Source organism: Glycine max, chromosome 12, assembly GCF_000004515.6.
Source record: "Glycine max cultivar Williams 82 chromosome 12, Glycine_max_v4.0, whole genome shotgun sequence".
Lineage (NCBI taxonomy): Eukaryota > Viridiplantae > Streptophyta > Magnoliopsida > Fabales > Fabaceae > Glycine > Glycine max.
The window spans coordinates 5,723,699-5,737,066 of record NC_038248.2 but is presented as its reverse complement, the minus strand read 5'-3'; the positions used below and the strand labels follow the sequence as shown (position 1 = coordinate 5,737,066).

The 13,368-nt window shown below is 32.4% G+C and overlaps 2 protein-coding genes across 2 annotated transcripts; one reads left to right on the top strand and one right to left on the bottom strand.

The window, feature by feature from the left end:
- The first annotated feature begins 2,337 nt into the window (after window positions 1-2,337).
- On the top strand, window positions 2,338-4,753 carry PIP2-4 (aquaporin PIP2-4). The gene is made up of 4 exons (NM_001253294.2): window positions 2,338-2,775; window positions 3,144-3,439; window positions 3,790-3,930; window positions 4,156-4,753. Exons 1-4 carry the CDS (start codon window positions 2,466-2,468, stop codon window positions 4,267-4,269), a joined length of 861 nt encoding a protein of 286 aa, NP_001240223.1. The 5' UTR covers window positions 2,338-2,465; the 3' UTR covers window positions 4,270-4,753.
- A 6,551-nt stretch (window positions 4,754-11,304) lies between these two features.
- On the bottom strand, window positions 11,305-12,908 carry LOC100789886 (heavy-metal-associated domain-containing protein). Its single transcript, NM_001255450.2, has 3 exons — window positions 12,337-12,908; window positions 12,043-12,118; window positions 11,305-11,759 (listed from the first exon to the last, which is right to left on the bottom strand). The coding sequence occupies exons 1-3, from the start codon at window positions 12,796-12,798 to the stop codon at window positions 11,575-11,577; spliced, it is 723 nt and encodes a 240-aa protein (NP_001242379.2). The 5' UTR covers window positions 12,799-12,908; the 3' UTR covers window positions 11,305-11,574.
- Window positions 12,909-13,368: the final 460 nt, after the last annotated feature.

Below are 13,368 nucleotides of genomic sequence, written 5' to 3'. Positions count from 1 at the left end.
TTAATATTTGTGTATGTAATAATACAAAAATAGACAGATAAAAAAATAATACAAAAATAAAACTATTTGCTTTATATACTGAAAATTGAATTAAAAACCTTTTCTAGTTCCCCACTACATTGTTTAAAATACTTGAACTAATGCTCAAGCTAAAGCTAGAGAGCAACATGATAGAAATTTGAATTGTTATGAAAAAGTAAAAAAGAGGAAAGAAAAAATAAAGGCAGGACTTTATTTTCGGAGTTTTCTCACAACGGCTTCTCAATTAAGACAAATAATTTGCATATTCTTTTGGTTTAAATTAATATTTATGTTTATATTTGGTGGTAGGTGTGTGGGTCGAAGTGCAAATAGTGCAAAACATAAATTTTATAGCCACATACTAACTTGAAATAAGATTTGAAAATTCAGGTTGAAATAGTTATGACATAAGATTTAATTAACTGCCCAATAAATTATTAATTTTTATAATCAATTAGAATAAGTAACCTCAAACTTGTGGCTGGGATCACTAGGACCCTCACTGTGTTCAAAATCCATTTGATTTTAGGCACGTCTTCGTCATCCAACAAAGATAACAACTACTTCTACTCTTATTTTTATAAAATTCATAATAATTGCAGTACTGAAAATAATTATTGATAACTTTCTTTTGTTTTCAGGATAATATATCTTAATCTCTTACAATTTTATTATGCTAATATTTCTTAGCCACTAACTTTGATGCTTCAGTTCAAAACTGAAGTTCAACGGTGTTGGTCATGTTTTTAAAACAAAACTTCTGGTAAATTCAAATGCAACTTCCTCCTAGTCTAGAGAATTCCATTTTTCAAAGAAAAACATCTTTTAAGGTATTAATAAGCTAGTGCTTTCTTTCTCTCTCCCATACACAATTTGACATCTTTCTCTTAATCAAATGGTATTAGTTGAAGACAAATGTTAATAAGTTCTAATACTAGTTTGCAAGAGTTTTAATTAAAACATAACAAATTTCGTTCTGTAATTTTTACATTGTGACATCTATTAGCACACAGTAAAATAGTAATTTTTTTTCACATGTTAATTTACTAATTGATTATTATTAATATATTATTAGATCTCCATTTTTTTTGAATAAAATCCAAGTATATAGGTTCATATAATCTTTGTTTTTTTACTCAACGGTTCGTATTATCTAAACTTTATAACTAGGTCCTTAAAATTTATTCATTGGTTCCTATAATCTGATAAATCAAGGAGCAATAGGTCTAACTCTAACTCAGTTGGTTATGCGTGAATTATAAATTTTATTGTATCTATTTTTAATTTTTACAAAAAAAAAATATGATAATAATATTGTGAAACTATCCCCTCTATGGCGAGATTAAAGAATATCTGCAAGTGTAGGGGAGATATTTTTTTAACAAATATAAAAATTTAGTTGGACTTAAAGACATTTTATATCTATATTTTGATTTAAATGGACACACATTCAAAAATAAATATAATAAGAAAATCATTATATCTATATGTACGAAACTGAGAGGCTTAAATACATTGATCTAATATATTCAATATGAATTGACAGATCGTAATTAATAAGAATGTACTCTTGAAAATTGTCGTCTTTATTTTAGTTTCCCATGTGCAACGAAATAAAACAAGATAAAGTTGAATGCGTGGAAAGAGTAAGGAGGTCCCATTGGTAAAACACAGGGGACCATAATCATTAATATCCCTCGCCAAACTTGTGACAGACAGAACAGCAAAAACAGTATAGTAGACCCTGGTGTTGCTGCTTAGTTGCCATTAGAAATATTATTTGTAGAACAATTCGTACAAAAATTATATAATTAAGAGAAAAATAAAAAGAATAATTTTGTGAAATTAAATTTGACTCAAATTTAAATTTCAATGATAATATTACGGCTTATTAGATCACTCAATCTCCAGACTTTTTGCTTGAGAAGAAAAAAATATTTTAGAGAGAGAGAGATGGACTAGAGATATGATAAAAATGTTCAAATTCATATTGGAAAAAGATACACGAACAACATAGCTGTTCTAATAATTCTTATATCTACATGGCAATGAAATTTTGCAGTTGCCCATAATGTAGCCGTTGATAGAGAAGAAAGCTTTTTAGGTCACGCTGGGCCATGGCCATATATATGTGTCTGTATGTATACACATGACATGTATATGAACAAGTGCCGTTGGAATGGCGTGGGGCCATGCAAGCGAAATCAAGCTAAGAGGGGCGGCAAAAAATTATGTTAATCATGTCATTGTCCATACACAAAAACAAAACACACATAGTTTAATTATTTGATTCATTACCACAGTCTCTCTCTCTCTCTCCCTTTCTTTCATTACTTAAATACCACCCTCTTTCCACTCACCCCTTCAATCCACTCCACTCTAGCACACAAAACTTGCTATAGCAGTAAGCTATAACTCATTTGAGGCTCTGTGAGAATTGAGAAATGGCTAAAGATGTTGAGGTTCAAGAGCAAGGAGGAGAGTACTCTGCCAAAGACTACCATGACCCTCCTCCAGCACCTTTGTTCGACCCAGAGGAGCTCACACAGTGGTCCTTCTATAGAGCCCTCATCGCTGAGTTCATAGCAACCCTTCTCTTCCTTTATGTCACTGTGCTCACCATTATTGGCTACAAAAGGCAGACTGATACAACGGTAGGTGGCACCGACTGTGATGGGGTTGGCATTTTGGGCATCGCTTGGGCCTTTGGTGGCATGATCTTCATCCTTGTTTACTGCACCGCCGGTATTTCAGGTATCACATCATCCCTTCAAAAAATATTTCATATCAATGATAACAAAAAATATTTTTTTCCCTTTATATCACTAGAAAAATTAAAACTAGTGAAGAAATAATTTATATATATAAATTTTAAAAAAATTGGTCACTATAATTTAGTGACACCAGAGTTGATAAAGAAAAAACAGTTCTTTTCTCCACTAAACTTAGTCACTGATTCATTGCTTTTTAGTAGTGAAATTATATAGCTAGGAACATTCATATCTATAAACTATGAAGCAACACACCATACTATTCTACTAGTTAGAAGGTAAGATGTTGAACGTGTATTATATATGCATGCAAGAAGAAAATATAATTTTGTGGACTTGGTGTCGTTGTAGGAGGACACATAAACCCGGCGGTGACATTCGGGTTGTTCCTAGGACGCAAGGTGTCGTTGATAAGGGCGTTGTTGTACATGGTGGCACAGTGTGCCGGTGCTATCTGTGGTACTGGATTGGCCAAGGGGTTCCAAAAAGCATACTACAACAGGTATGGAGGTGGTGCCAACTCTGTTGCTGATGGCTACAACAATGGTACTGCTTTGGGTGCTGAGATTATTGGTACCTTCGTTCTTGTCTACACTGTCTTCTCTGCCACTGACCCTAAGAGGAACGCTAGGGATTCCCATGTTCCTGTAAGCATACATACATTATTTAAGAAAAATTATTACTACCAGCAGTCTTTTTTTTTTTTTAAGAAACAAATCGTATATTTTTTATTATTATTTGTTTCTTATAAAAAAAACGAGAGATGAGATGTAGTATAGAGTATGAGACTATCATAGTTTAGATAATTTTCTAATCCACATAACTATGTTTTATTTGTAAATTGGAAATAAAATAGTTGTGTGTTGTTTAAAAATTATTCGAGACTATAGTGGTCTAATAGTTTCTATAATAATTTTCTATCATTATTAATTCATTATAAATATCACCTCTTCTATGCATCTCTTTTCTAATTTATCTCTTTGCCTTATGCAAAAAGGTACTGGCGCCACTTCCTATTGGATTTGCCGTGTTCATGGTTCACTTGGCTACAATCCCAATTACTGGTACTGGCATTAACCCAGCAAGGAGTTTCGGAGCAGCTGTAATCTACAACGAAGACAAAATCTGGGATGATCAGGTAAACATAATATCCACTCATAAACTTAACTTATTGTTTCCTTTCCCTTATTAAAAAAAAAATCATCTGTTTTATTAAGAGAATATATATTTAAATACAAACATACTATTACTTGTTACATTTTTTACCAAAGAAAAATAATGATGTTGAAAGTTTGTTATGGATGCTGATATGGATGCTGATGGTGGTCTAATTAATTTTGGTGAATTGTTTCATGATCATCAGTGGATATTCTGGGTTGGACCAATTGTTGGAGCAGCAGTGGCTGCATTTTACCACCAATACATCCTTAGAGCAGCAGCTATCAAGGCTCTTGGATCCTTCAGGAGCAACGCTTAATTAATTAATCAATTAAGCTAGCTACCTTGATTAATTTGCCAACAAGGGCTATGCATGGTGTTTCCCCCGAAGAATAATAATTTCTATGTTGAGGAGTGCTAGTGATCTGTCTATGCAGTTCCCTAATTTAGGCTTTTTCGTCTTTTCCTCTCATCAGCTACAGTTGTTGGGGGTGTTTGGAAGAGAAGGCCAAAACCATGGGGGCATGCATCAAATTGTAGATAAGCATGCTTGTGTCCAAGGGTGTATTTTGTATCCCTTTTGTGTCTTTTCTTTTTCTTTTTCTTTTTTTTAATTTCCATGTATGTATTCCTTGAGTGTTCCTTTTCTGTCTTGTGCATCCTTAGTCATTTCTCATTTTACTCTTCATAATTAAGTACTCATCTTCTCTTGTTTATTAAAGCTTTATTAATCATCATCTATGAATGTAATGTACCTTGACTTGAGTAATATTTATATATATTATGTTGCAGGTTTTTTATTCACACGGATAAGCTTAATATAAGATAAAATAATAAGTGAAACCATACTCTTTAATTATTCTTTCAGTGATTTATTGCCTTATATTTTACCTGCTCATTCGATTGTTAAAATACTCTAATAACATGTACGGAAGAGAGTATAACATATCTTTTTGATTTCAAGTATTCGAATTGAGGGATAGAGTCAGTGTTTGGTTCTCGATCCAACTTGCTTCCACACGAATTTTGAGACAAATATAACAGTTTAATGCAAACTAAACACAGAAAAAAGAGTCTAAATGTTTTTGTTAACGTTGTCTGCACCGGCAAACGATTACATAAACATACTCTTTTTTTTTAGAAAAATGGAAGCTTCTCGAATTATATATACAAGTCTAATTAATGAACTTTACTTTTGGTTTTTCTCTTAAAATTGAGTGTGTCACCACCATTAATCTTAGGCTTGGAATTTCGGACAATGTGGACAAGTGTCCTTTTGGAATTAGGCCAAATTCAATGTCCTTTAACTACTGAGTAGGCTTTACAAGATCATTCACCCATTTGCGTAACTTGCGCTTCTTGAACCTTCAAATTTGTCTGTTAATCCCCCCTAACATTGTTTATAATAGATTTCTGTTGGGATGCTTATCCTAATCCTAATATATACATAAACTATTGCGAATGTGTACTAGTGGAAGAGCTTAATTAGCACAATAATTAAATTACTATTCCACGCAAAAGCTCGCCTCTTTATTAGATAATCTAACTTGGCTTTTGTGGTGGTGGTTCTCGGACGTGACATGAAATTTGGATTGTTTTTGAAACTCATCGCTGTTGCTGGGGACACTATAAGTTAAGTAATGAAAAAGAAATAAAGAAAGAAAAAGTAAACATGTTAGGTGGATATATGACTTCGGATTCCTTACCCGTGCACTTCTCATTTCATAGATTGGTGAGCTAATATACGTTATCTTCACCATATATTTTATGTCTCCATGATTTTGTGGCCATTTGTTTTATGTAGCGATTAGCAAGCTAGGTGTGTGTTATTTGTTGATAACTTAACTATGTTTTATTATGTACGAGCACAATTTGTGTCGATAAAGCCATTCATCGTTATGATACTATTATGGTAAACCCATTTAAGAGCACTTGTGTATCTTGACATCTTCAACTATCCATAAATTCATAATATTCATCAAACTACATAGATTAACAATTAATTACTGCACAAATAATGGTTTCATATTTTTTAAAACATTTTCAGGTAAGTCAAACCACCCAACACATAAACCGATAAGATGTTTGTTGAGTTAGAGCCCAATAACACGATCATGAATTTGAAGAAAAATTAGAGAACACGAGGCTTGGATAGATTGATTCCTTATCTTATATTCGATAAAGTCATTAAAAAAATTAAAAGAATTAAAGAACTGTAAGAAAGAAAACGAAAGGTAAAAAAGAAAAGAAAAAAAGTTGAGGTTTTTTCGCATATTCTATTCTCAAGCGCATATCCATGTTTAGGGAACATGAAGGTGACGAAACATTTGAGATTTTTTTAAGAAACAGTCATAATCATGCAATGGTGCTTAAGTTAAGTATCTTAGAAAAATTAAGATTCTGACGTATTAGCAACTGAGGGAGCTTTCATTAGTATCGTAAGTTCCATTAGTCCTGCAAAGATCATATTATGCCTACGTGTTACTTTGGAAGTCTCTCAAACTCAGACCAAGAACATATTCTCGAATCTTAGGCTCATAGATTTAACTATGATACTGGTGAAATTTTTAGAAAAAAAGAGTTTACAGTGCTAAAAGATTTGTAAAAAGTAAAAAAAAGAAGTCAAATTACTGTTTGAATTAAAGCTCTACAGTAAACATTTTTTTTTAGATCATTAATTTCTTGTGTTGTTTAATATCTTTAGACCATATATATATATATATATATATATATATATATCAGTTTTTCATGTCTATATCCATATCAAGTTCATGTGATGGAAACCTATGAACTACCGGGATGGGACCATTTAGTGGGTGCAAGCTTTAAGCCTAACTGTTGGGTCAAGAGATCTTAATTAAATAAAGCCTAAGACGCTAGATCCATACATTGTTGGCTATTGCATCTGTATTTTAGAATGAACTTTCAGAGAAATGTAATAAAATTTATTACTTGATGATGAGAGTGAAGAAAACAAATGTCTGCATTGTTTTGTACCAAACCAGTCCCAGGAAGCCCAATCCATCAATTGGTCTGCCAAAAAACTCTTTACTGTGTTTTTGTTTCTGGTCTGTCTAACCTTGTCTTCACTCCTCCCCCTTTAATTTCTCTATCTAAACGTAGTATTTTTTATAAAATCAAATGATATAATTTTCATTTTCATACACTATTTATATTATAAAAAGTTTTATACTATTATTCCGAATCAAACTAATTTACGTGCTGTTTAAATGGAAAGGTTAAAGAAAGAAGAAAATTGTTTTTCAAATTAGAGAAATAACTACAAACTTATTATATTAAAGTAAGAAATTGCTTTAGGATATGTCAAAGAGTTCATTTGAAAAAGAAAAAAAATTGGCTTTACTTGGTTAAACTATTTTAAGAAAATGTTTTATCTTGAGGACACGCGCCCATGTGATCAGTGAAGTATACATGTGATTGTAACCTCTTAACAAACATTTAGGCCTGAACATATGTAAATTGGTCTTGGTCTCGGGTACTCTACTTGATATTATCGATTATGCTGAGCTGAAGGTTGGGCATTGGGCATAGGCACATGCAACAAGGAAGGGAACAATGAGTAAACTAAATCAGGGAGGGTGGAGATAAAGGTCACAATTTGATGCTGCCATAGCCGGTGAAGACAAAGTGGGCGGAATAATGCATTACAGATTTTAGATTTGAAAAGTAAAAAAAGAATTTATTCTTTAAAGTTCTACATGTCAAGAAAGAGTTAGATAATATATATTAGTCTCGATGTATACAAATAAAGTCTTCATACTGTTAAAGAAAAATTTTATTGCATCAATACGTAATTATCAGATGATAATCTAGTTGGTTGGTTTGAAGAATGAAGGACTCGTAAGATTATAGTTTTTATAGGGGACATTGGGATTGTATAAAGGATTGTGGCAGATATATACAACTTGCATTTATTTTATTTGAGATTAATTGAGCTAGGGTTGTTGATTACCGAATCTGCTCTCGGTAGTGGAGTTGCTAATGCTGTGCATGTATCCTATGGTTGCATCTTAACCCCAAGTCGTTGTGTGGCGTGTGAATTGAGATTTGGGGGTGTAAATGGCCTAGATTAGGTTTGATTTTATCTATTTTTTAATTTAATCTTAATTGAGTTAAATTGGATTGAATTTATCTTTTTTTATTTTGTTAATCTAATTCAACTTTAATTGGATTGGTTAATTATCATCCTAAATTATTAAAAAAATTGTTGTATCTTTAAGTCTTTGAAAAAATTACAGAAATCATCAAATTTAAAAATAATAAGTATATTTTTTTTCCAGAACAAGAAGGATATTTTTAAATCAATATTCATACAACGTTGTACTACTTATATGATAAGCAGAAAAAATAAATCATAAATATATACTTATAGTATTATTCATACAAAAATATATTATCTTAAAATAAAGTAAAAAGATATATTAAAAAATAATGTATTATTTTAGAATAAAAATATATTACCCGAAAATAATATGTGTTTAGTTTAGGATTTTTACATTAATAATTTATTTGTATGTGAATTGGATTGGATTTTGGTCAGACACTCTAGACCCGTCAATCAATTCAATTTCCAGCTTCTTTTTTGTGCTAATAAAAATCAATCACAAAAAATTCTAGATCTGTCATCGAGACCGTATACATGATCATGTATCTTTTATGGGACATTGGGCTGTATCTACATTGAGCTGGGTCCTTTAGGGATGATAGAAACTGAGGTGTCAACGTAGTTGGAACGTCAGCTCCATCCTTTCTTTGCCCAAACTTCTTTTTTGTGCCAAAAGAAAATTAAACAAAAATATTCTGGATTTATCATCGAGGGGTATACATGATCATGTATCTCGTATGGGCCATTGGGTCATATCTACATTAAGTTTTTGAGGTAAATATGCTTAAAATTTTTACCAAAAACAAAATTGTTTGCTTAACATAAAAGCATGTTTCAAACTATTTAACACTTGCTGAAATAAAGATAAAGGAGAAAAATATAATTATTATAAGTAATATGATGTGATTGAAAGAGGAAGGTAGAAAATCGATGAGTGTTAATTAGGCATTTGAAAAATGTGACTATTATAGGTTTTGACTGGCTAAGTACCTAAATGATGATGATTTCGTGAGGCTTCTTTTTTATAAAAATAAAAAATAAAAATCAACGGCCATCAATTTCAAGCTCTAGAGAATGTTCAAAGCAGATAATTTTAATTCATAAATTATAACTCCATGTCTCGTAAAGGAGGAGAACCCAACAAAAAAACTTTAGATCACATGTAGGATGTGGAATTGATTAACATTTTCAGTCTTACTCTTTTCTTCAATCTGTCATTTTCATCTTTCGTTTTTTCTCATTTGATTGCATATAAAACACTAATAAAACCGTTTCATTTTGGGATCGTGCTGGTTGGCCTTTTTGTAGTTTCTGCTTGGCGGAAAGGATTTTCCATCAACGCTGCATTTTATTGGTATTTATTTTCCCTTCCAAAGACTAATGCTCATTTCAACCCTAAAGGAAATTATTTTTGCAGGGACATGATGCTAACTTACGACTTGTCTTATATTTAATTATTAATTAACTATATTGTTATCACCTATGAAGCACCGATACCGATACGGACACGGACACCTAGATACCTGTAACGTCCAAAATATAGAATATAGTACGGATGTCGTGTCGGTGTCGGACTCTGACACGGACGCGTGTCAGACACTGAACACGACAAAAGACTGGAGTATCCATGCTTCATAGGTTATCACAACGTTATCGATGATAGGATAACACAATTTCCTTGGATGCGTGGTTATGGAAATTGATGAATAATCCACTAATTTTTGTCATTGAAGGATTGTCATTTGTGGTAGTGTCGACTGTCAAACTACAATTATGCCGAGAGTTATAAGGGTGTAAAATGAGAAGGGAGGGAGGGAAGAAAAGTTCGTATTTCAATTTTTTTTCGTTAATAAAAAATTAATAATTAATATTTGTTGGGAAAAAAAATCGAATCACAATTATTATATTGTGTCCAAGCATAAATCATCCATTGAAGAGGATAAGCTACTTAGACGATGGATGGTGCGATCCAATATACAATTTTCGATCCCTAGCTGAAAGCTTCATTACAATGCCAATAATTTGCACATAATTGTTTGCTTTTCAACTTCTTATAGTGTTTTCTTTTTCCAGAAGTCCGCTATTTATTCAAAGAAATTAAAGCAAGCAAGCAATACGATGAGGAAAGTAAACTACCGAAATCATGCACACACACAGTAGATAGAATTCTCTTGGCTTCTACATGGTACCTTTGTCTCATAAATTGGTTTAGAGAAAGTAGAATTCCAAATTAAAGCAAAAGGAAGATACAACACACGGCGTGGAGTAACCCTACCACCGTCAAATTTGAGCAGGACTAGGCAACCATAAAAGTGAACTATGCCCTCATCATTTGGTTACTTGTAGGGAATGTAGAAATGTACAATATTGACAAAAAGAAAAAAAGCAAACTGAAGCCTCCAACAATGGGACCTTCATGTCACATTAACTAGCACTTGGTGCTTCGAGAGTGATAATGAGAATGAGATGACATTTGTAGCATGTTTGAGATTCCGCTGCAAAATTACGTTTGATATAAAAGTAATTTTATCAATGGACTAAGGTTCTTATTTTTGTGTTTATTTTACTTTTATTCATATTTAAACACATGATACAATATTTTTAACTATAAACCAAACATGTATTTATGTTACTACTTTTGAGTATAAATAAAATATATTCACTTGCAATGATATATGGGGTGGGTGGGGAGGGTAGGTGGGCTTCTGAATTGTGCTTGTAATGAGTTATGAGTGCACAAAAAATTGGTCACTGAGCTATATGACCCACTTAGTAGTGTTTGGAAAACATCGATCATTGTATAAAAAAGAAAATGTAATAAGCAAAAGTTTGCTCAAGAGAATGCATCCCAAACAAACCAGCCGGGCCTTGAGTGCTTCCTGCTACCACTGTCTGGCATGCATTACATTGTGACTTGTCTCCCCAAGAAAATGTACTCAAGGTATGCAAGGTTCTCATGCTTAGAGAAACCGAGACCCATTATTACTTTTTCATGTGCTTAGCCCAGGGTAGTACTGATAAGTCCTTCTCTCATTGTGGTGTGAATACTCCTATACTAGCTTGTTCAGGTTCAAAATGGTTGGTTCTGACACATATTTTGAATTTTCTTTCTATACTTTGATGTCATTTATGTATAAGCAATGCTAACAGGAACAAATTAATGTGGGTCTTAGGTACATATTTAAAGTTAAAGTTAAATTATACACGTTACCCCCTTCTCCATGCATGTACCAATATAGAATTGTAAGTTCTACTACTTCAGTGAGCAGAATCAGTACACAACAAAGGAAATTACACCCATCTGACTGAAAAACATTGTTCATTTACACGACACACATTATTAAGCTTGAGTGCTTCACAAGTCATCAAATTTCTAATCATACAGAAACACGCACACCTCCTAGGTGTATCAAATTAAAGTCTAGAAGAGAGATGAAGATAGAAAAACAAAACGGGTGAAATTAATAAATATATATTATTTATGTTAAATATAAGTGATTATGTCGACCATGGAGATGTTGGCCTAGAAGATGATGACAGTAATAATGAGGATGACGATGTAGAAGATGGCCAAAGCTGTGCATTCTTCACCTTGGATACACTTGCCAGTACCCCTAGTGGTGTCACGTCTCCGACGATGATCACTTTCTTTGTCTCCATGTCTATGCTGAATGATGTCACTCCTACATATATTATATATTGGATTAGATTAGCCATATCATATAGTATTATTCTCAACATAAACAATATATGGAGAAACTACATGACCAAACAAATCACTGATGCTTTAATACAAAGAGTGGTTGATATAATGATTAATTATACTACAGAAAACGTCAAACCTTGATGTCTAGAGAAAGAAAGCAATAAGGATATCAGAATTATTATTACTGCAACTATTTTGCTAATTAAATTGATGCTCTCATTTTTAAACTCCAAAACTATGTATTGATTAACTAAACTCACCTTCCATTTTTGAAATATGTTTTCTAACTTTTCCTTCGCAGGCCTTGCAATGCAATGACACCCTCAAAACCACAACCTGAAGGTTTCAGAAGATGTTTATTATCACCAAAATGCCAACACAAAACAAAATGAATGTGAATTGGGAAAGAAAAACTAACAACCCAAATTTTCGTTAATTTTTTTTTTATGTAGTATATTGAGAAGAGCTTCCGGGGCAATGGGTTACGAAATTTTTTTTTTATATTGAGAAACAAGAAACAATGAAAGAACAAAAATTAGAAAGAAAAGAAAAACCTGATCCTTGGAGCGAGCTGAAGAAGAGGACCGAAGAGTGGGAAGATCGTTTCTGTTCTTAACCACGAGCTTGTCTTTCACTTTGACATCATGTTGAGAAGGAACCATTGCTGAGATTTTATTGGACTCAGACACCCATTCAATGAATGGTCCATCACCAAAGAGATATCTTCTGGATGAACCATCAGCACTAGCATGAGTATGAGTATAAAAGTCGTTAACATCAGCAGAACTTTTTCTACGCATGTCCCAGTTTTGCTTATCAGCTGAACTCTTTCTGTGCTTCTCGAAGTAAGGCTTAGGATTAATGGGCAATTGGGATGAACAAGGGACATGAAGTTGGCTTTTCCTTCGATCATGGTCGAAGCTTTTGGTGCTTCGTTGTAACGTAGAACGATGGTGCATGCTAGAAGTTACTGCTGTGGAACCAGAGGAAGAACAGAACAAATCAATTCCTTTCATGGTTTTTGTCCTGGTAGTTATCTTTGCTTGTGGCCAGTTATAAGCTTATGAACAAGAGAGAAAAAGTTGGATTTCTATTCTATGTAGTAGGTAGTAGCTGAAGCTAGAGCAAAGGCAAAGAGAGTAACAGGAAGATCTTAACTAGGGAAGGAAAAGAGAGATAATGCATTTGGTCCCACCGGCGTAATGATGACCTAGAAGATATGAGATTAATCTGGATTTTCAATGTTGTGTTTTATGTTGATATACACCCATTAACCTATCTTGTAACTAGAAAAAGAGATAAAGATTAAAGAAAAATATAAATATGATTGAATTTGTGATATGATAAGAAAAAAAATAAAGAGAAATGGAAAATATTGGTGAAATATTTAAAATTAAAGAATGTTTGTGTATTATTATACTTTATCTTTTATTATTAAGTTTTTTTTCTTAATCATTGTTAAGGTAATTTGAGTGTTTGTTTGAATAAATATTGATAAAATTAATTTTGAATTAAACTGATTTTAAAGTGATTGATTTATATTTGGATGTTTTTATTATAAAATAAAATTAAAAATAAAATTCAAT